Source organism: Rhamphochromis longiceps, linkage group LG10, assembly GCF_057381845.1.
Source record: "Rhamphochromis longiceps isolate RC_006_pf linkage group LG10, R_longiceps_female_GT1.1, whole genome shotgun sequence".
Lineage (NCBI taxonomy): Eukaryota > Metazoa > Chordata > Actinopteri > Cichliformes > Cichlidae > Rhamphochromis > Rhamphochromis longiceps.
The window spans coordinates 31,173,745-31,195,782 of NC_140566.1; the positions used below are offsets into that span (position 1 = coordinate 31,173,745).

A 22,038-nucleotide genomic window follows, 5' to 3' on the forward strand; every position below is an offset into this window, starting at 1 on the left:
TTTGATTGTACTTTTCATTTGACTTCAGTAAAGGAGCAAAAGCACTTTAACGACAGGTTAAGATGCAAGATACTGAGGCAACACTAAGGACTGTGTAATCCACACAATATGATGTACTTAAAACTAGAAATGATCGCAAATGTTGGTAGTATGAAATGTAGGGCGACCGTGGCTCAGGCAAGCGCATCTGTAACCGGAAGGTCGCCGGTTCGATCCCCAGGCTATCTGTCCTGGTTGTTGTGTCCTTGGGCAAGACACTTTACCCTACCGCCTACTGGTGTTGGTCAGAGGGGCCGATGGCGCGATATGGCAGCCTCGCTTCTGTCAGTCTGCCCCAGGGCAGCTGTGGCTACAACCGTAGCTGCCTCCACCAGTGTGTGAATGTGAGAGTGAATGAATAGAGATTGACAGACCACGTGACTTTCGCGCATTGCATGCCGGGAACTCGTGGCAAAACAATCCAAGTACCGCATCAAATGCAAGCATTTGCAGCACCGCAAAACGTTCATTCTTCGGTTCCAATAAATTCTTGCTTTTTCTTTGCCCCCCAAAAAAGGAATGTACAAAACGAAGGAGAACAATGTCGGTCCGTACAAAGACAGACTTGATGAAAAGTCAAAGAAAAGATACGAGGAAAAAAATCAAAGGAGTGAAAGGGTCAGACCCTTACGAGCACACAGAGTGGACAAAATACGTTGGCGTGCTGCCCAACTTTCACCACGCTCATATTTATAATTATACGGTTCTTGGAGTGAGTGCATACACTCATGAAGTTTAGTAACTTCAGGTCACTGCAACAAGCCCAGGTACAGTTTACCAACGGATGGGTACAGGACCTTGAAATGCACAGAGTAGAACGAAAGACCATCGTACGTATCATAAGTTTACCAGTCTCACAAATCGTCTTCATAAATACACATTCGTTAACCGTTTATTAATAGGACCTTTGAGCTCAACGATAATTAATTAGTAGTGGAAATAATTTCTGGTTCGCATTACAGAAATGTAGCAGTGACAATAATACTGTATGCTGTAATCGTACTGGGCAATTAGTGATACAAAACAACTGTTTTACCCTGTGAATAAAAGTATATGTTTTTGTCAATGTACCATGGTAATAAATGAAGCGAAACGCAATGTTGTGTCAGGACAATCCATTATTTATGCACAATAAACAAAGGAGCATAGCGCGACAATTTCTGTTCAGCGCCAGACTTGCTTGTAACCTATATCACCAATTATGTTATGAAAAATGACGTATTAACTACAACAGCAGACTGACCTTTGTGTAAATGCTTGGAGCAGACTAACCTGTGAGCTGGAGTGTTCTGGGACGTTATATTTGGTCTTTGAATGGCTGCAATCCAGGCCATCCGTCGGCTCTTTGTTACTTCGGAAACACGGCTCGAACAATTTCTCTCCAACGACGTAATCCGATAACAACCGATCTCTTTACCCGTCGGCTTCCCGTGGCTGTCATGCGACCGGCTATTGCAGTTTATAATACAACAGCTTCTTGCCATTTTTTTGTGTTTCTTTTTATCGCTGTGTGACTGATTTCAATTGAAAGCCTGCGTGCGCTAGTACCTCTTGCCACAAGTTCCCAGAATTCTTTGCGGTTTTACCCCTGAATGACGTCACATTTTCAATCTCTATAGTGGAATTGTAAAGTGCTTTGGGTGCCTTGAAAAGCGCTATATAAATGCAATCCATTATTATTATTATTAGAGATATTTGTGGTTGGTCTGTTAATTCTTTGGTGTAACAATGCTTCTTGACAATAAATCTTATAATGTTGGAAAGCCATTCATATCTGTTTTAATGGTGTCACATTCAAAATGGGTTGAGCAGCAAAGTTGAGTATGTGAGTTACGCTCATACATCCTTTTCTTCAACTAGCATTGCCACAAGTCAGCCAGTGTGGTTGTGTTGGCAGCAGAATAAGACGATTGGCAAGGGCAGAGAAGATTTGGCTAGTTTTTCATGGATGCAGCGCACATACTCTCAACTCTGCTGCTCAACCCACAAATACATGTTCTTTAGAAATAAACAAGCTTTTCAATGGTATAAGATTCATTGCCAAAAAACATTGTTACAGCAAGGTAAAGACCCTACAATAATACAGAGAAAAGCCAACAATCACATGACCCCCCTATGAGCAAGCATAGTGCTTGTACAAATGCAGAGTGGTGTATAAACAGATGGTGAGTGAAAAAGGTTAGTGGAGAAGGAACACTCAATGCCTTCTATGCCTATTGCAGTGTAACTAACGCAGGATTCGGCGTTACCTGATCCAGCCCTAACTACAACAGCCGTAACAGAGGAGGGGCCTGGAAGTTGAAGGCTCTGCCTCCCATTATACTTTTCCTAGGAACTACAAGTAAACCTGCAGTCTGAGAACAAAGTGCTCTATTAGGGCGATATGGTCCTATGGGGTCTTTCAGACAAGCCTGATTATTCAGGACCTTATATGTGAGTAGAAGGAGATATGTGTAAATTGGACTCTGGATTAAACAGGGAGCTGATGAAAAGAAGCCAATATGGGGCAAAAAAAGCTCTCTCTCTCATTCTAATCCCTGCTTTGATGGTGTTGATGGAGCAGTTTCCAGTTAACAGTTTGTTCACTGCTCAAAACATCCTCTAAACAATCTAAAGTCATCAATCAAGTGAGCGAGTGAGTGGATAACTGAAGTCGTAGTTATCCTGTAAACCTGTTTTCTGTGTACGTTTCACATCCCTGCGCTGAGAGGAAACAAAGAGCGTAGTTGTGAGCACGACGAGGGGAGCGAGCAGACAACACGGAAACTTGGATTTCTTTTTTTTTCTTCTTCCATGCGAAGCGAACGAGCAGCAGACAGCTGACATTGGCAGCTCACGCGCCGAGTCGTCGAGTGGGAGGAAAAGGAGAAGGAGGCTAGATAGGTGGGCGCACAGCGAAGGCAGCGAGGTGAGGCGGAGAGGTGGTGGTAGCGGGGAGGGGGGGCAGTCGGGTGAGGAAGCACGAGGAGGGTCAAAAGGAGAGGAGATGGGTCGTTCTGCCTTTGAAAGAGGAAGGCAGCAGAGGAGGGTGGGGGTGGCTTTATTGTCTCCAGAGACAAAGAGCACCACTTTTTTTTTTTCTTTTTTGGTGCATGACCCTCCCCACACCACCACTGCCCCACACACACACACACACACACACACACACACACACACACACACACACACACACACACACACACACACATTCATACAGATATATATACACACTCCACCCAAATTCCTTGCGTCACCCTTCCAACCACCCCACCCCTTCTTGCTCTCTCCGGGCTGGGTGGACTTTGAACAGTGTGGCTGCCACATTCCTGCACAAAGAGGAGGAGGAGGAGGAGGAGGAGGAGAAGGGGGGGGGGGGGGGGCACTTTGAGATCTAACAATTAATCGACCCAGCCTGATTTCATTGAAGGTGCATTAAAAATCAAAATCATACATATATAAAGTTCTCTGTGTCCAGTCTGGTGGCGTTTAGGTAGCATCTGGTCTCTTGTAAAGCTTTGTTTTTCTTTTTAGGCCATGAAACTAACACATCAGATAACAAGAAACTGCAATAATCTCCTTTTATACAATGACTTTTCTGATGTGGCGGTGTGACGAGGCCATCCTCCCTTTACATATTAGCTGATGAGGACATGAATTTACACTTCCAGAGCCAAACGAGCAGCTGGAAATGTCTTGAGAGTGGTTAACTCTCCGTAATCAAGAATTAAAAAGCAGGACCTTCGGTTTAAAATCTAAACGTCTTCCTTCCTTTTGTGAGAATTTCGAACAGCTTGCCAATCCTCGAGGACGCGCGCCGAAGCTTTCCGATAGCTCTGGGAAATTTGTCTTTCACTTAATTGCTAATTAGCATTGTCTGTGAGTTCAGCTTTTTTTTCTTCCCATTAACAGCTGTTCACATCATCTTCCTCCTGCTGTGACATTGTAAAAGGTTGTTGAAACTGAAAGTAAAAGACAACCACTGGAAGATGCTTCTTTTAATAGAAACTGGAGGCTAAAACAGGCATTTTGAGAAAGATGGAGAAAACAAGCAGACATGCAGAGGAATCCAGCGTGGGGTTTGGCCTCAGATTTGATCCATTTTGCAGCCATGCAGACCACACCTAATCCTACACACACACTTGGAGCAAGCCTTTGTCTTGCTAAGTTGCTGGAAACCAGACATTGCTGTTAAGAAGTTATTAACCCCCTGCTGTTCTATTCTCTCCGTTTCCACCCCCTACCCCCAACTTCTTTTTTTTCCTCCTCCCTCTCAATTCCATGGCCCCACAATTTTCCTTCATCTGTTTCTACCACTCTATGTCCTTCTATTCACTCTTTACACCCATCTTCCTTTCATCCTTTCCTCCCCGCAGTTCGGATCAAGCCAGGTTCAACATCTCCAGTGGAATATCAAAGTGAAAGCGATGCAGAGAGCGGTACAGAGTCTGGATCGGCTTCCATCAGCGCCCAGAGCCTTGATGCGGGGTGAGTCTTCGATGCAGATGGACGCATCAAGCACAATGTATTTAGCCACACCTGTAAAATCTTACGTGCAATCAATAAATATAAAAAAAATGAAAGATGCATTCATGAAATGTTGAATGCAGGTCTTCAGACACAGTCACCCTGGTGCCCCATTATTTGGAAATGCTCAGAGCCCAGTATGAACGATTATATTTTCTAGATCTAAGGTTTCAAAAGCTGATAACCACAACAATGAACAATTAAGGATACAAAACTAGATATCAGCAGCAATTAAAATGTGATGCATTGACAGGAAAGTGGAGATAGCTCAGGGATCCTGACAGTACGCTTAAGAGTGCAGCCAACATTTTGTCTTTAACAATAAGCCAGTCAAAGCCCTGAGTTCTCCTCTAGCGAGTGGAGAGCTTGTACTTGAGAAAGGAAGTAGAGCATATTGAAACGTTATTGAATGGCCATAGTCTCAGTTCAGAACAGGAAATGGTTATCTCGCATGTTAAAGTCCAGTGGGTTTCTTTTTTTGACCCCTCCGTCCACCCCAACCTCCTTCCTGCACGGTCTCTTCGCCTCTTCATCACGTTGCTTGTGCAAGTTATAAGTTGCATAATAAATAAGGTTTATTGTGGTTTCACACCTTTATCAAGTGACAGAAAACCTGGTATGCAGACTGTTGCAGACCCAGTTCTTTATTGTGAAGTGCCACTAGGGGGCAGTGTCAGATGTTTGGTACAAGGATAAGTATTTTAGATTTGTGCTCTCGATGGTTCTTTTCTGTAGCCTGACGCTGCGATGAAAGTAGAAGTCATAACAGACAAAGAAGTTCTTTGTAGTGAATTGTGAAGCTAGATTGTTGGCTCCGTGCAGGTGACTCTCCATAGCCTCTCTTTGCATAGACATAGGGTTCCTCAAATGGGCAGCAACATAGATCTTTAAAACCTGCATAAGTCTTGATCTCCTGGTGGCAAGTTGAAGTACTGCAGCAGAAAAAAATTGTGACCGAAAAGCACTTTTTGGAGACGCCAACTGTAAATCAGATGTCTGCAAAACTGTCGGAAAGGCATAAATCCATGTGTAATGACTGCTGATAATAGGACTCGGCAGGGTCAGCAAGAGGGACTCTAATGCACAGCAGGGTTTATGGGAAATTCTTTCTCTGTGTGGGGGTCACCTCCCTCGCCTGCAGGCTCCTGACTAATTACATTACTGCAGCACTGCCATGACTGGATGCTTATATAACCTTATATAACCCTCTGTACAGCAGAACACACTGGAGACGCCCAGACTGTAACACAGGAAGACAAGTGGGCGCATGTGTGCGTCGCGAGCGCTCTATAGACATAAATTAGGACATTTAGCCCTCCAGAGGAAAGCGCGGACATGTGAAAGATTGTTTTATATCGCAGGGTAAAGGGTGGTGTGCCGCTGGAGACTGTGTTTATTAGAGAATCAGGACGTAGCTCCGGCCACACCCAGTGGGCGAGGCTGCCTGACTAACTGAAATTCAGGGTGTGGGCGTTGACAGTTTGCTCAGCGCCCTTATCTAGTGTGTGTGTGTGTGTGTGTGTGTGTGTGTGTGTGTGTGTGTGTGTGTGTGTGTGTGTGAGAGAGTGTGTGTGGGTGTGAGAGAGAGAAAGTGTGTTTCAGAGTACAAAAGTAAGTCTTTTGTGGATTTTGTGTCTTTTAAAGTGGTTTAAGGAAGATTATTTGTGATTTTCTGTGTGTGTGTGTGTGTGTGTGTGTGTGTGTGTGTGTGTGTGTGTGTGTGTGTGTGTGTGTGTGTGTGTGTGTGTGTGTGTGTGTGTGTTTTGCAGGGCAGGGCTGTCCCAGAGCAGGGGCATAAACAAGCTTATGTAATGCAGTTCACCGTCACACCTCCTTGTAAAGAGGGACATCAGCGGTGTTATTTTTTTAGTCTTTTTGTTTCCAATCAAATGTATTTAAAGTTTGACTGCCTGTAAATATGAATATGATAATTCACACAGCTGATTCTTGGAAAACTGAAGCATCATTTAAGAGGAAGAAGTCAAAGGTAGAAAAAGGGCGACAAAGAGGAGTGCTGATGGGTTAATTTTGAGTTTATCTCATGTGTTTAAGGAAAGAAGGGAGTAAAAAATAAGTTTAAAGGTGAAACGATTCAAGACAAATAGAGGGAAGGGGAGGAATATCGAAATGGAGCTGTGTGACTTTCTGATGCCCCCTGGTGGCTAAATCGGTGTTAAGTTCTCCTGAACATGAGAGAAGAAGAAGCGTTTCTCAACAGAATCGTCCTTTTCCTCTTTCGGTGTCTCAGGTCTGTTATGGACTTGGAGCCCGTCGATCCAGATTCGCCAGACATCAAGAGGCGACGGATCCACATGTGCGACTACGAAGGCTGCAAAAAAGTTTACACCAAGAGCTCCCACCTCAAAGCCCACAGGAGGATACACACAGGTGAGCTCGGCCCTAGAAACGCATCACAACAACGCCACAAATAAATCAGTGCAGTCCAGGTGTTCTTTGAAAGGAGCAGTTCATCTCCAGGTGAAGACCAGAATCATTATTTACAGATTACTGCAGGGTGATCTTTAAGGATTAAAATGGCCCCTTTACAGAATTTAATGTAACCTCCGGTGGCTCAACATTTGTCAGTGCACAGTTCACGTCTTATCTGCTCTCAGCAGACAGTAGTTTTTCCCTAATCTGAAGGAGATTAGGGAAAAAGTGCCCAATGGTATTTTTTTTCAGACAGGTTTCCTGAGGTAAGACACTGTTAAGGTGTGTGTAGGAATGGTAAGCAGGATTTGGCTGTTTGAAGCTCCTGTGTTGAATATTATCTTAATTTTATTCTACAATCATACAGTGATTGACATGATTAGGTAGAGTAATTGTAGTAAATAACCTGTAGTAAATAAATTGTTTGCTCAATTTCGTCCACCATCGTCCTGACCCTCCTCTTCCTTCTTTAACCTCCTTCCCTGCCTCCTTCCTGCTAACTCCTCTCCTCGTCTCTTCCAGGAGAGAAGCCCTACCACTGTACCTGGGAAGGCTGCACCTGGCGCTTCGCCCGCTCCGACGAGCTGACCCGACACTTTCGCAAGCACACCGGAATCAAACCCTTCCGCTGCACCGAATGCGACCGCTCCTTCTCCCGGTCTGACCACCTCTCCCTGCACCGCCGCCGCCACGTGATGATGTGAACTCTGACTTCCTTCCTTCCTCTCCCCTGATGCCCCCAGCTCCCTATCAAACTGACCTCTGACCCTTTGATTTCTCAAAAACAGCACATCTTGTACCAGTGCCCCCACACCTCACACTATACTTCCTGTTTCCTCTCTGCTCTCCTGCGGGATTTTAAACCCACCTTGCAAATAGAAAAAAAAAGGACTTTACCTTCTCCTCCTCTTCCTCCTCATCTTCATCTCACAGTCATAGGACAATTGTGTCTGTGTGTTTGTTCGGTGGTGGCAGCAGGATGTTTTTTGCTGCGTGTGTGTGTGTCTGTCATCATTACCGTCCAGCCCAAAGCAGTCCTCTCTACCATCCTCCGACTCAGTCACACAAGATGTTGCCTCCTCAGAAAGAGAAAGGATGGACTGAAGGACATCCAGCAGCAGGGACTTTCATGCTTCCATCCATCCATTACATGCATCAGTCCATCCAAAAGGCAAAGAGGAAGAGGAGGGCTCACACAGATGTCACTTCAGCTGCTCTTTTCTTGATTTACAGTTTTTATTTTGTTCATATCCTGAGTTTGGAATCTACGTGACTCCAAAATTTATTTTCTTGGAAGCTAAAGAGACTTCCGAGGACGCCGCTTCCCGCCACTGCTTTTCCAGGAAAAGTTGTTTTTGAGAACTTTGAGTTTCGTTCCACCCCAGTTATATTTGCCTGAGGCAAATGTGATCTTACTGAATGACCTTTTGATCAAATAACAGGTAAATAAATATAAAATACAGCATTACGCAAAAATGCTCCAGGTATCATTATAGCTCCTTATATCCTTAATATATTAAGTAGCTGCGACTTGGATGACAGTAAACTGCTTACAATTGCTGAATATTTGGACTGTCTTCGGATTTCAAAGTGGAGCGTAGAGAAGTGCAGTTCCTGGAGTTCTTTAGTTCCTGGTTCTGTTTGTAAAAGTAAAAGAACCAAAACTCATTTATCATAAATTCAGATGAGGTATTTACTTAACTGTGCATATCGGTGTGTGTGTGTGTGTGTGTGTGTGTGTGTGTGTGTGTGTGCGCTTATTTCATTGACAGCAGCTGAAGTGACGTCAGATGCATCAGCATGTCTGAGGCTAAAACACTGCGCCCCACCCTCCCATCGCCATTCGCCTCCTTCTGCCCTAAACCCCCGCCACCTCCCCCGGTACAGGGAGCTACAAGACTGTGAATTTAATAAAACTTCATTTGTTTTCATTGTATCGATCTATCGATCACGTGGTTGTTATCGCCCCGCCCCCTCCCCCGCCGCACACACCTTTCCGATTCCTCTTGAATAACAGTATTTGCTTTGTTTGCGCCGTAGTCGCTGTTGTTTTATCAGAAAAACACAAAAAAAGGCCTTTAGTCCTGTCTACATTTTTTCTTTTCTTTTTTGGTGTTCTAAACAAAATGTTGTTCTTTTGTTTTTTATTTAAAAAGAAAAAAAACTTTCAGATCTTTTTTTTTTGTCGTTGTTTTCTGAGGCTGTGAAAAAGACAGAGGAAAGGACACAAATAGATTGAGAATACAAGTAAAACTCTCATGCAGGGAATAGGGGAGCTTTTCTGAGTGTGCGTGTGTGCGTGTCCGTGAGTTAGTGTGCATGTTTTGAGACAAACACATAATCAAGAATTTAAGATTTTTATGAGTGCGTTGTTCCGGGCACTTGTTGTTCTTTTACCTCTTGCCCGTCGAGCCTTAATAACCGAAGTCAATCTGTAAGGGCAAAACTAGAACCGCCGACAGACGACGACTGGCCACAGCGTTCGCTTTAGTTCAGTTGTTTAGTTTTTGAAGTTTAAAAACAGGAAATTAAAGGTGTTATGTGTGGAATTTGTTTCCGTATTTGGTGAGAAAAGTTTTTTTGGCTGAAAAAAACATGCTTGCTGATTTTCAAGCCTTTTAAAATAGAAATTTTAACATTTATTTTAACAGTGTCACCAAAGTGAGTTGAACCTAAAGCATTTCAAAGTCTTAACAAATCAGATGGTTTGAGAATTTCCAGCTTTTGCTCATCAGACTCTTTCGAGACTGTTCTTTTTTAATATAATTAAATGGTTTTGTAACCTTGCATCGTTATGAGAGCAAGAAGACTGATAACGGAGTGGTGAAGGTCGTCTGTCGGTGGTTCTGGGAGAAATCGGGCGTCTCGTAGGGCTGTCGGGGTCCAGGCGCCTGGGGTTTAAACCACGGGGAAACTTAAGCGCTCTCCTCACTAGCATTTCTACCAGGGTGGGGGTCAATTCACTCCGGTTTGTTTTTAATGGCAATAGAATCTCAGTTAAAAGCCTCGAGTAGATACTAACAGATGAATCGTGTCTCGAATTGGGTTCTTTTGGAGCAGAATCGACCCCCGCCTCACCCTGGTTCCTTACCCACAGTGTCCATGTCTTAACCTTCCTCTCGTGTTAGCTTTCTGTTATCATCTCTTATGTTAGCGGGTCGGTATTGACCCGTGAATTAAATCAGCTATAAAATATACTAAAAACAATAAGTTATCATCCAATTTGTTTCTCATCTCTTGGTTACCTTGTTAGACTTCCTTATCCATGAAAATGTTGGTTTTAATACCTTTGGCGTGGGCCTCTGGGTCTTTTTTTGTCACTATACCCCTCGATTTCAATTAAAAAAAAATTGTAAAATTAACCTCAAGAGAATCATATTAATAAATAAAAGTTTTCTGTGTTACCTGAGTATTACTGAGGGGTATAGGACACATCTCTTAAATAAATCTGTTTTATTGATTTTTTTCATTTTAAGATTAATAACTAAAATGACATCTATGGTGTTACGGGTCAATTCTGACCCATAGACATTTACATCAAGAAAAGACAAAAAAAGTTTGTTTTTTTCAGCAGTAGACCTTTAATATAAACTGAAAAAAAGAAAAAGTCCTCTCCTCCTTTGTTTTGGTTATAGCCGTGGGTAATTGTGGGCTTTTTATCACTTCCCAATGATACAGCTTCACCTCAGTTTCCTTTGTGAAGTTCTTGTCCGAGGTCATATCTGGTAAAAAATAAAATAAAATATCACAGCTGATATTGTGATCCTGCAGTCCAGTGGTCATATGGAGGACCACACATTTTCATTGTTTCTTCTCAGGGGTGCCACTCACAGCTTTGACTGTGAAAATCTGTACATTCCAGGCATAGCTGGTTTTGGCATCACAGGCTTCCCAGATTTTTCTGCCGTTTTTCCCTGGCTTACTGGGTATATATTGCCGGAAGGGGCATTTTCCTCAAAAAGTGGACAAGACGTTCATCCACTGTCACTGGCCCTGGGATGAACATCAGTGGAAGAAGCTGCACCCATCTCTCCCAGACATCCCTGATGGGAGCAAGTTTGTCAGACCTCGGTCTGGTCTCTCTGTTGTCAAATCTGAGGACTCTTGAATCAAAATGATATCAAATGTGTGAAGTGACATCGTTGCCCAGAAAATGTTTCTGCCTGTCGATGCATCCCATAGACGATCAGTGGCCTCATTGCAGCATCTGTACACTCCAGCAAGAAGAACACCAATGAAACCATCCAGGTATTCCTCATCATGTCGCCATGGACTTTTTTTCCTTCAAGGTTTATCATAGTAATGATGATTCTTTCTAGTGACAATGGCATAAATAGCTCAAAACATCTCTTGATGTCACTGACTTTGGTCAGAGCAAACCTTGTGATTCCAGGGGTCATTTTGATGACATTTGCAGAAGCTGCCCTGCCATGTACATCATGAGGTACTGAGCTCCAAAAGATCTTACCATTTTTGGACTTGAATCTTTCAGCCGGAGTAGCTTCAGCACCAGCGACCTCCACCTCTGATCAGATGTGTCTGTGTCTTCTGGATGATAGTCCACATTGCCTTCCTCCGTAGAAACCTGCCCATCTGAATCACTATGCTGCTCTGTGTCCTCTCCTTCATTTTCACCAAAAGTATGATCCTGAACTTAGCTCACTGTGAATCTTCTTCTCATTTTTTGTATGCTGCAAATTGTAAATGTGCACTCTGGAAGTCAAATAGTGAATTCACCTCACATGCCCGTGTTTATTTTGTTTTGTTTTTGTGTAGGTATACTGCAAAAAACATCCAAAATAAGAATCCCCTAAAGCTCATATGATTAGGAGAGTCGCTTGCTGTAAGCGTTTTAGCTGACAGTGCACTTATGATTTCAGTTTTGGCTTTAATTATTGCTTTATACTCATAATATTATACCTGGGTCGAAACCGACCCTAACAACACAAATGTCATAATTTCAACTAGGGCATTTTATAATTTAGTGAAAAGATTTTTTTTTGTTTTATTTTGTAGAAATAGAGGTTCCTGACAAAGTCAAAAAGCCTTGATACAATAAACAAATGTATGTGATTTTTTTATGCATTTGAAATTTAAAATGGGTCGGTGCCGACCCTAACACAAGAGGAGGGTTAAGTGGGCTGGTTTTCAGCTCCCGATCCGGGCTGAACTTGATTATGCAACATAACGCAGACGCAGCTCCAAGCGCTGTTCTGATCTCAGTCCTAGAGCACTAGCTGGTAGTTGGGTTCCTGATACGCAGCTCACGTAGGGTTGTTGCAGGAACCTTAAGAGGAAGGTCAGGTTTGTGTAGAGGCCTGCGCTGTTGATCACTACTCTGTGTTGGTATATAAGACTTAAGGTGTGGAAACACATCCATAATTTCAAACAGACTTGGTAATGAGCGAGTGGGGAGCTGGGGTTGTGATGGACGGAGCAGGCTTTTCTCATCCTGGCTCGTCTCTTTTCAAGCAACAACCCCCCCCCAATAAAAAACGGCTACACACATTTTGCTTTGAATTCGTTCTCGCCATTTACAGTCGTCTTTGTCATCATTTCAGAAGCTAGTAAGTGAGAGCAAAATGTTTTACATCTTGACTTTTCACATTGCGATAAATGAGATGGACATGCAGGCTTGCTGTGAGCTGAGCGCATGCCGTGAAGAGGGCAGATTTGTTGCGTGGTCTCCGCGCTGCGAAACCGAAGAGAATCCGTCTTAGCCGAGTCACTGAATATGGTTTAAAAATGAGGGAATCTGTTCCTGTCTTTCCATTTCCCATCAGGGGAAGCATTACTTAGAATTCAGTCACTCGCTTGGAAGGATTTTAGTGGTTTATTTGTTATGTTTTTGCAGCGCAGAGCAATGCAATGTTCCCATTTCTCTTAACATCCCCTGCTTCAAGTAAAAAAACAAAAAAAGAAGTTACCAAGCACATCTTTCTAGGAGAGTATATGCATTTGATTGCAATTTTCTTTCTTTTGTAAACTGTTGATAAAGACATTAAGGACAATGACAAATAATTAAGAGAAATCCGTGTACATAAATGTATATAATCAAAGTGCAGAGTAAATGTAACGGGTGAATTTCTATTTTTAACACTGACTAGATAATGTGAAAAATCTTTTTTTTTCTCTCTTCTTCCTCTGTTGGTTTGATGAAATGTGTTTTTCATCACGTGTATTTTTTTTTTTCAATCTAATACATTTGTTTCGTAGTTTCTTAAAAAAAGAACAATTATATGGTCCCACTTGTGTTGTGCACATTTGTGTTGCATGGAGAGTAGCCTTCTTGTTTTCTTATAGTGACGTTGGTGAGCATGTCAAGTGCGTGTGAGACCGTTGAGATGCCCCAGCAGGGGTGGGGGTGGGAAACGACCCCCTACTCAACTAACTAGGGATTCATTATAACAACCGAGCTTAATGTCCCAGTACTGGACCTGGTTTTAAATGTCAAGTTAAATGTGAGATTCAGTTGGTTTGGGTCAGACCCATTTTTTCCTCCTTCAGCTTCAGGTGTGTTCTGCTCAGATAAGTTAACAGGAAGTAAGAGGAAGTCCCCAGATTTACAGTAGCCAGTTTAAATGTGTTGATATGTTTCTCCTTTTTAAAATCGATGTTGAAATCCAAGCAGCAAAAACATTATTCATGTTAGATCAGTCAAGTGCTGCACTAACTAAAAGGTTCTTTTAAAGATACCTAATTGAAGTACAAAAACAAAACACAGAGCCACTGATTCACTTGTTATCGGACCAGATGTCGTATACCTTATCTGTTTCTGGGGCTTCCTGGCTCCACGTCGTTACAGTTGAGGTGCGTGGACGTTTCTTTGTGGTGCTAACAGGAAATGGGGTTCTGGTTTTTCCAGCACATTCAGTTTTATCTCTCCATCGGCCTCGTGTCTGTTTCGGAGATTGCTTTCGATTTTTTTGTTGTATGTGAATGGAATCGTTGATCTTTCCTCGACCACACACACTAACTGCTCGGCACTGACCTCGTTTATCGTTTAAATGTCATCTTTATGACTAATTAGTGGACGAGGTCAGGAATGAATGAACGTTTAGCAGAAATCCAGCGAAATCTCAAGACCTCCAAATACAGCTTCTTGTCTCCTTTTAGCACCACGAATGAAACCTTCCCTCTCACATATCTCAAATATATCGTAACAGAGGCAGAAGTCCCAAAGATTAATGCATTAAAAAGTACCCCTGAATGCTAAGCCCCTTTATTTCTGGGAATGTTAACCCCACAGAGCACATGTGCTCTGTGTCATTTAGTATCTGCTATTGGCCCTTTTGCTTTACAAGCACACTGATCAGCTCAGTTGGTATATTTGCACACCGAGACAAACTCACACACGCACTGAAACCTCTGGAGACACACCGACGATGGTCGGTTAAACATCCGAGCCTGTTGACGACACCCTGGGCAGGATATTTTCGCTGGTGTCGGAGCTTTGGCAGGGAGACTGATGCATGTGTACATTTATCTCCTGCTTCTTGTTGGTTTGTGCAAGCTTGTTTTTCCTCAGTATTCCTCTTTTTCCCCGTTTCCTCCCCTTTTTGTTCTTGTATAAAAGCAGGATTGTGAAAAAAAGAACCATAAAGACAGAGTTTTATCCCTGCTGAAACCGTAACGGGATCGAGTTCGTGTCTGAGGGTGACGTCACGTCTGTGCGCGAGTGCCTCGACTCACCACGAATCACATCTTCTGCAAATCTGGAACTTTTAGGTATTTTCTATTGAATGCAGTAACTTATGGGCCAGTACTATATTTACTCAGTGCAATGCAGTTATCATTATAATAATACAATTATTAATAATATTTTTCTTTTTTGTATTTGTACAGAACAAATGTGTAAAGATCAGTGAGGAAAACGTGAGCTTTTTGATACTGTGACTCATGGTGTTTAAAAGTCAGTTTCTCCCTGTACAGTTGTGATTATTTTCCCCTCCCTTTCTTCTTCTTTTATAGAATAAAACATGTTTTTGGTGCAATTTAATACCCTGTGTCTGTGTTGTTTCTTATACTTTGGTTCTTAAGTGTCATTTGCTATTAAATCGAAATGTAAGCAGTGTGTTTGTAAATTGCTGTGGCAATGAAATCAGAAAAATGGCAGAAAAGGTCGTATTTGTAACTGGCATTTTCAGAAAAAAGATTTCCCACATTTATATTCCAGACCTGCTGCTTTTACCAATATCTATAGTATATGTACGTCAGACACTTTCTTAAGTACACCTTGCTAGGGTTGCTCTGTCTTTTGCCTCGAGAAGTTCTCTGTGGCACAGATTCAACGATGCCCTGGAAACTGTCCTCTGGGATTTTGGTCCATATTGCACATCCATAATGTGAATCTTCCATTCCACTACATCATGGATGTGCTCTATTTGATTAAGATCTTGAGACTGTGGAGGCCTTTGAGTAGAGTGAACTTATTATGTCCAAGAGGATAACACACTTTGGTCATAAAGGGATGGACATGGTGAGCAACAACACTCAGGTAGATTCCGGTTATTAAATGATGCTCAATTGGTACTAAAGGGCCTACAGTGTGCCAGTAATATATCCCCCACATATTTACATCACCAGCTGTAGCTCAAACCATTGGTACAAGGCTGGATGGATCTATACTTACATGTTTATGCCAAATTATAAAACCACCATGTAAAAGTCTAAGGAGAAATCCAGAATGTTCAGACCAGGCAATTTTCTGTTGTCCAGTTTTGGTGAAGTTGTGTGAATTTTAGCCTCTAACACTAGTGGGATGAAAATTTTGAACAATTTCAGGCAAGTCACAAAGTCAAGCTCAGCCATTATCTGCAGATTCATATCAGCTACAAATCTCGTATAGCGAGCTCTATCCAAGGGGTCTTTAGATTGAGGGGAGAAAAAGCTTGCATGGGTGTTACATGTGCAAAAGTGTAACTCGATTTTTGTTTTGCAATATGTGACTATCTGAAACACGCCAGACATAATAGAAGGAAATGATAAGCTTGCATACGATTCCAAATCGGCAATGTAGATCTGATTCTCAGTCTTCATCCGAGCTGTGCTCCTAATAACAGTGATAACAATGGCACAGAATTCTTCATAAACCCATATAAAGTCTGCCATATTATATTTTGTGATTTTTATTTTACAGTCAGTCTCTCTTGAGATATTACATTTTAGGTAATGAAGCATCTTTTCTGTCCATGAGTGAAAACAGTGTGAACCCCGGTGATGTTGCAGGCTATCACACAAAGACAGATGATCATTGACCGTCTCATCACACCTAGAGCCAATTTAGAACCACCAATCATCATCACCCTCAGCTGGATATGTGGTTAAGAGTGTTTGAGAGAGAAAAAAATAGCATGCAAACTTTTTATTGAATGCAAATTAGATAACGACACTAAATGCTGGCAGCTCATGACGATACGTCCACCTGACAGGTGGAACAGAGCACCAGCTCGAACACGTCTCCACAGCCTGCACGTTTTCTTCCAGTTTTAACTGATTAATTTGTATGCAGTGCATAGATCCACACCCACTCACACACTAATTAAGGACATTTCAACCAGCATTTGAATAGAGAGTTAAACATGAGATGTGAGGATGCACCAGTGGGACCTAGAGCTCACGGTTGTTCCAAAACTGGTTCCACTGGGAATTCTGTGTGTAAAGAAAATGTGATAACGGCTACATTATAGAAACACAGGTAATGCTTTGCTTTACATAAACTGGACAGTGACAGTGAAAATACGGTGAGGTTAATGCTACCGCTTACAAAGACATGATACACTCACTGAGAAGGAAGATTAATCTCAGCTGATACACTTGCAAATTGATGTGTGCACCACAAGGGGGCGTAGTGAAACAGCGAATAAACTCAGGCGCACCTAGTGTCTCAGTTACATCTGCACTTGTAAATGTTAGCCGACCTCATCTCAAACCAAGTTATCAACTTGGAATAACAGACCAGAGAACGACACTGAGCTAGAACTAGGTTAATAAGTAAAAACTTCCCAGCATGAAGTGCATGTACTAAGTCATAAAAACCTCCTTGTGTGTGTGCGTTGTGAATAAAACTTTTGCGTCTTTGCCGTATGGTCTAAATGGGTTTATGGGCCTCATGCAGTCATGATCAGGCCAATCATTAACACACACCATGTCAGTCGTTGGATTCATACAGGTGGAGAGTGAGACTGACACACACCATATAAGAGCAATAAAAGAACAAAAACCTTGCTGCTTAGAGGTTTATCCGCATGCATACCGTTGTCAGATCCGCATTATGAATCATTCCACTTCCACGCTTTCATCATAACTGCCTGCATCTCTTCGGTCACCAAACCAGTCGGGATAGTTTAGAGGTGAAAGGTTTTCGCCTCCCATACAGAAGATTACTGGTTTTCAATTTGGTCTTTGTGTACAGTTTAATAGCACATTTGACATGAGTCCAAGACCCAGTTCATTGCTTGTGGGTACACAGTCACCGAACAGAAGACGCTGCTGTTTCTGCTATAATTGCACTTATGCAATCCCGAACGACAACTCAGAACAAGCCACAAGCCCTGCATGTGTGTATGTGACTCAGTCTACTTTCAGAAATTAGTGCCCTATAGTGCCTCAGACTACATTTAAATCACCTCTGGATTAAGTTATGAAACCGTTTCGCCCAAAACTGAGCGATCACGTTTAGAGAAATAAGCCTGCTGTCAGATGTTGAGCTATTCAGTCCACATTTATTTACCTTTTGGTATATTTAACCAATGAAAAATCGTTACCAAGTCAGCTACATTATATTTCCAAAAGGATCAGGATATTTCCATCAGACGCAGTGATGTAAAGCACGCTGCCACTGGGCTACACAGCAGTGGAGATGTTTGGGGATGGCCCCTTCCTGTTCCAACATGACTGAGATGAGCGAGATTGGTGTGGAAGAACTTGAATGGGATATCTGGGATGGAAGAGTGGGATGCCACTCAAGTTCACATGTGTGTGAAGGTAAACGAGCGAATACTTTTAGGTATAGTGTATAAGCTATACCTAAAAAATGCATATAAAACCTATTAGACATTTTCTTATTTCTGATAGGGTTGTTGAACAACCATGCACAAAATATCACCAGTAGTGCGATGGATCCAGCATTAGTGTTATGCACACACTGCTTTAGGTACAAATCTGCACATAAGCAGTAACGGTGTGGCTGAAATGCAGACGCAAATGATGTGTTGTTTTTCAGGGTTTAAAACGAGTAAAATATTGTCACATGTTTGGGTTGGCTAAATGGCATCTCCCAGCATGCCCTGGGACACTGTGTGTTTGTTTAATTGAGCTTAAGAGAACTGTCCAGTTTTGCTACATATCTTTTTTTCAGTGTATTGCTGGCTTAGTGTTACTTTTAATAGTTACAGTATTAAAACAGGCACAAAGTTACATGCAAAGTTACTAACCCTCTTGGAAGCTCAGTGTTTAGCGCTGTGTTCAAACGTAAGTAAATCAGCACCGGTCTGCGGCTGAGTGGAGTTTATAACTCAGGTGTGGCAGTGAGGTGTTATATTGTTTGTTCAGTTTCTGTTGTTACTGTATTAAAACTCTTACTTATACTAAATAAATACTCGGTTTAAAGGTACTTTGTTACTATGCTCTTCTGGTCTTACTGACCACTGACAGCACTGTTAACACTCTTCCCCAGGTCCTGAATCTTGTCCAAAGACACTCTGACATACCACGTGGACAGTAGCGTCCTCAGCTGCAGGCTGTTGTGCCTGGTGAGCTTGTTAAGTTAAAGGTTTATGGTTTCTTTGTATGAACTATAAAGGTCTAGTTTTGGGGACTGAACCCAAGACCTTCTGTATGCAAAATAAATGCAGTAAACCCTACATAATGAAGCCACACAGGTGCCACCTTCCTCTACCTTGTTTTTATTTTCCTGCAAGGCAGATAACTACAGACCAGGAGCAGCAAAAAAATGTTTGATGAAAGGTTGTTGTGTTTTTGTAGAAACGAACATTTCAACAGTCTGAAGTGATATGCATCTGCCCTGTCGGAGATCTGTTTTCAGGTGACATGTTTTCCTTACACTTCTCAGAACAGAAATATGTGTGAATGTTGAGGGCCAAGCGGCCACCACAGACTAAAGTCTCTTGCCTGACTCCCTCGCACAGCAGGAAAAATGGACATGCACAAGGATTTGAGGGAGTTTGGGCCAAAATGATGGTAGATAAATGGGTCAGAGTGTTCATGCAGTATTCAGTATCTATCGAAAGCAGTCCAATGAACCAGTGGAGGTCGTGCCTCGTTGTGGTCATAATATTATATTACAGTTTTTCTCGATTGCTTAAACACTATAACCAGGCCTCTAAACTAAAATTTCAAAACCGTAACGCTATTGTTCAAAAAGCTCACCCATTTCCCTGAACTATAAACACTATTCCCTGCTTTGACACATGACTCAAATTTGGTGAACTGTTACTGCAAAACTCTACACACAAATCCCTACATTTTACAGTGCTTACACCATGTAGTCATTTAGAAAGTACTAGCATGCAATAATGTTAACTTAAGTCAGCATAGCTTGAGCTCAATTAGCACACAATTAACCAGGTGGAAACACTAGGAGTCAAAATTTAGCACACACCAATCAGAACCTGCGATGGATAGATAAAAGGGCCAAAGTCAGCTCATTCAGGTTTGAAACAATGGATCCAAAGAGATGCAAAGGAAGAGGACGTGGTGGAGAAAGAGGACGTGGTGAAGGAGGAGGACGTGGTGGAGGAAGAGGAGGAGGTGGTCTAGGACAACAGGAAGGTGGTGGAGGAGGAGGGAGAGGTGGAGGAGGAGGAGGACGTGGTGAAGGAGGTGGAGGTGGACAACGACGGCGACAAGGAAGGGGAAGAGCAAGGGCAAGAAGACAGTCAGTCTCGGGTGAAATTCGAGCCACTTTAGTTGACCATGTCCTTGTCCATGGGATGACTATGAGGGAGGCTGGGCAACGAGTACAACCAAATTTGAGTCGCTTCACTGTTGCCTCCATCATCAGAACCTTCAGGGAGGAAAACAGGTAGGTGTACTTGCAGTAAGACTGCTTTGTACAGTAATGTTTAAGTTACTGAACTTATGTGTCTTGAGTTTCAGTATGTTTCCATTATTTGCCTGTAAAATGAATGTGTGACAGTTACAGTAATGACTGCTTCTATTTTTGTAGGACACAGAGACGACCACCTGGTGGAGGCAGGTTAAGGCTTTTGTCGGAGGAGCAAGAGAGGGAACTTGTAAACATGGTAATTGCAAATAATGTAATCCGCCTGCAAGAGATTCAAAGGAGAGTGATTGAGGATGATCATCTTTTTCGAGGCATAAATGCCATCAGCCTCTCCACAATTGACCGCATCCTCTGAAAGAATCAATTCCGGATGAAACAGGCATACCGAGTCCCTTTCGAACGAAACTCTGACAGAGTGAAAAACCAACGTGTGGAATATGTTCAGGTATGAGTTTTGATACTGTATAAAGTATTGTGTACCATCACAGCATGGCAGTTTATGCTGCCATTTCAGCACTCTTGAACTGTGGTTCAGGGTACCGATTGACTCTACTGTGTTATGTGTTTTGCAGAGAATCTTTGAGATTGAAGGACGGCCTCTTCCCCATGAAATAATCTTTGTGGATGAGGCAGGTTTTAACCTGACCAAAAGAAGGAAAAGGGGGAGGAACATAATTGGCCATCGGGCTATTGTAAATGTCCCTGGTCAGCGTGGGGGGAATGTCACTATGTGCGCAGCCATCAGCCAACGAGGGGTACTCCACCGCCATGCCGTACTAGGACCCTATAACACTATGCTTCTCCTTGCTTTTCTTGATGGTTTAAGACAACATATGTTCCAGCTGGACTACAGGGAACCAGCACAGCCAGAACAGCCTCACTACGTTGTTGTGTGGGATAACGTCAGCTTCCATCGCGCTGCTCTGGTTCGTGACTGGTTTACCAATAACCCAAGGTTTTCTAATATCTTTCTGCCTGCATACTCTCCCTTTCTAAACCCGATAGAGGAGTTATTTTCGGCATGGCGGTGGAAAGTGTATGACCGAGAACCTTATGTCCGTGTTCACCTCCTTCAGGCCATGGAAGAGGCCTGCCTAGACATATCAGTAGATGCATGCCAGGGGTGGATCAGGCATGCAAGAGGATTTTACCCCCGCTGCCTGGCTGGGGCCAATATAGCCTGTGATGTGGATGAGATTCTCTGGCCTGACCCAGACCAAAGACAAGATGCTGAGGTGGGATAATGTTTCTGGTGTGTGTTGTACTGTATAGTACATGAATGACAATGTGCCACTGTACATACATTGGTTGCGTCTTTTGTGTTTATCATGTGACAAGGGTTTTGAAGGGGAGAACCATAAGCAACCTATTTGTTTTGGAACTATTGTTTTGAATTAATTGTACCAGTGTGCAAAACTCTGTTGTAGTGTGTGTGTTTTTGAGGGCTTGTGTTTGATGTCTGTGGGCAAAGTTTGGTTTTTCAGCAGGAGTGAATAGTTTTGGGTGTAGAGCTTCATTTTGACCTGGAAATAGGATGTTTGGGAAATTGAGTGAGATGTTATGGATTTGTGTTTACTGTTGTGAGGATATGAGGCGTAGTTTCAAGAAATGTGTTTTAGCAATCGAGAAAAACTGTAATCATTATATATGTGAAACACAGGCTCCTTTTTGTATCTGCAGACAACTTTGAGCAGTTTGTCTATCAATGCTTCAGTGTCCAGGTTATTGTGGTTCCACTTTGGATTGAACCCAGAACCCTTTGTGTTTAAGGCAGGTATGCTGGCCGCTACGCCATGCAACAATATGGTATATCTCCAGACAGATTTCCAGAGGTAGATAAACTTAAGAAAAATGCATTTGCAGATGAACAACACGATGCAGAGGTTGGCTTAACAGTTTTCCCTCTGGCTGATGCAGTTAATGGGGAATCCTCTTAGGAGGGTTCACAGTTCTACCCGAAGAACAGGAACTACATCCTGTAATTTTTCAGTCACAAATTTGTTTTGCTGCACCGTTTCTGCACAATCGCTCTTGCAACA

General features: G+C 42.6%; 1 protein-coding gene across 6 annotated transcripts in view; it reads left to right on the plus strand.

Moving 5' to 3' along the window:
• The window catches only part of klf8 (Kruppel like factor 8), a 90,245-nt gene extending 76,412 nt beyond the window's left edge, over nt 1-13,833 (plus strand). For 5 of the 6 annotated variants that reach the window (XM_085421302.1, XM_085421303.1, XM_085421301.1 and 2 more), the window contains 3 exons: nt 4,392-4,503; nt 6,791-6,930; nt 7,495-13,833. In XM_085421302.1, the coding sequence (XP_085277428.1) occupies nt 4,392-4,503; nt 6,791-6,930; nt 7,495-7,676 (434 nt within the window). In that variant the 3' untranslated portion in view covers nt 7,677-13,833. The remainder of the gene's footprint in view (nt 1-4,391; nt 4,504-6,790; nt 6,931-7,494) is intronic. The other variant, XR_014913580.1, reaches the window with a different exon arrangement.
• Nucleotides 13,834-22,038: the final 8,205 nt, after the last annotated feature.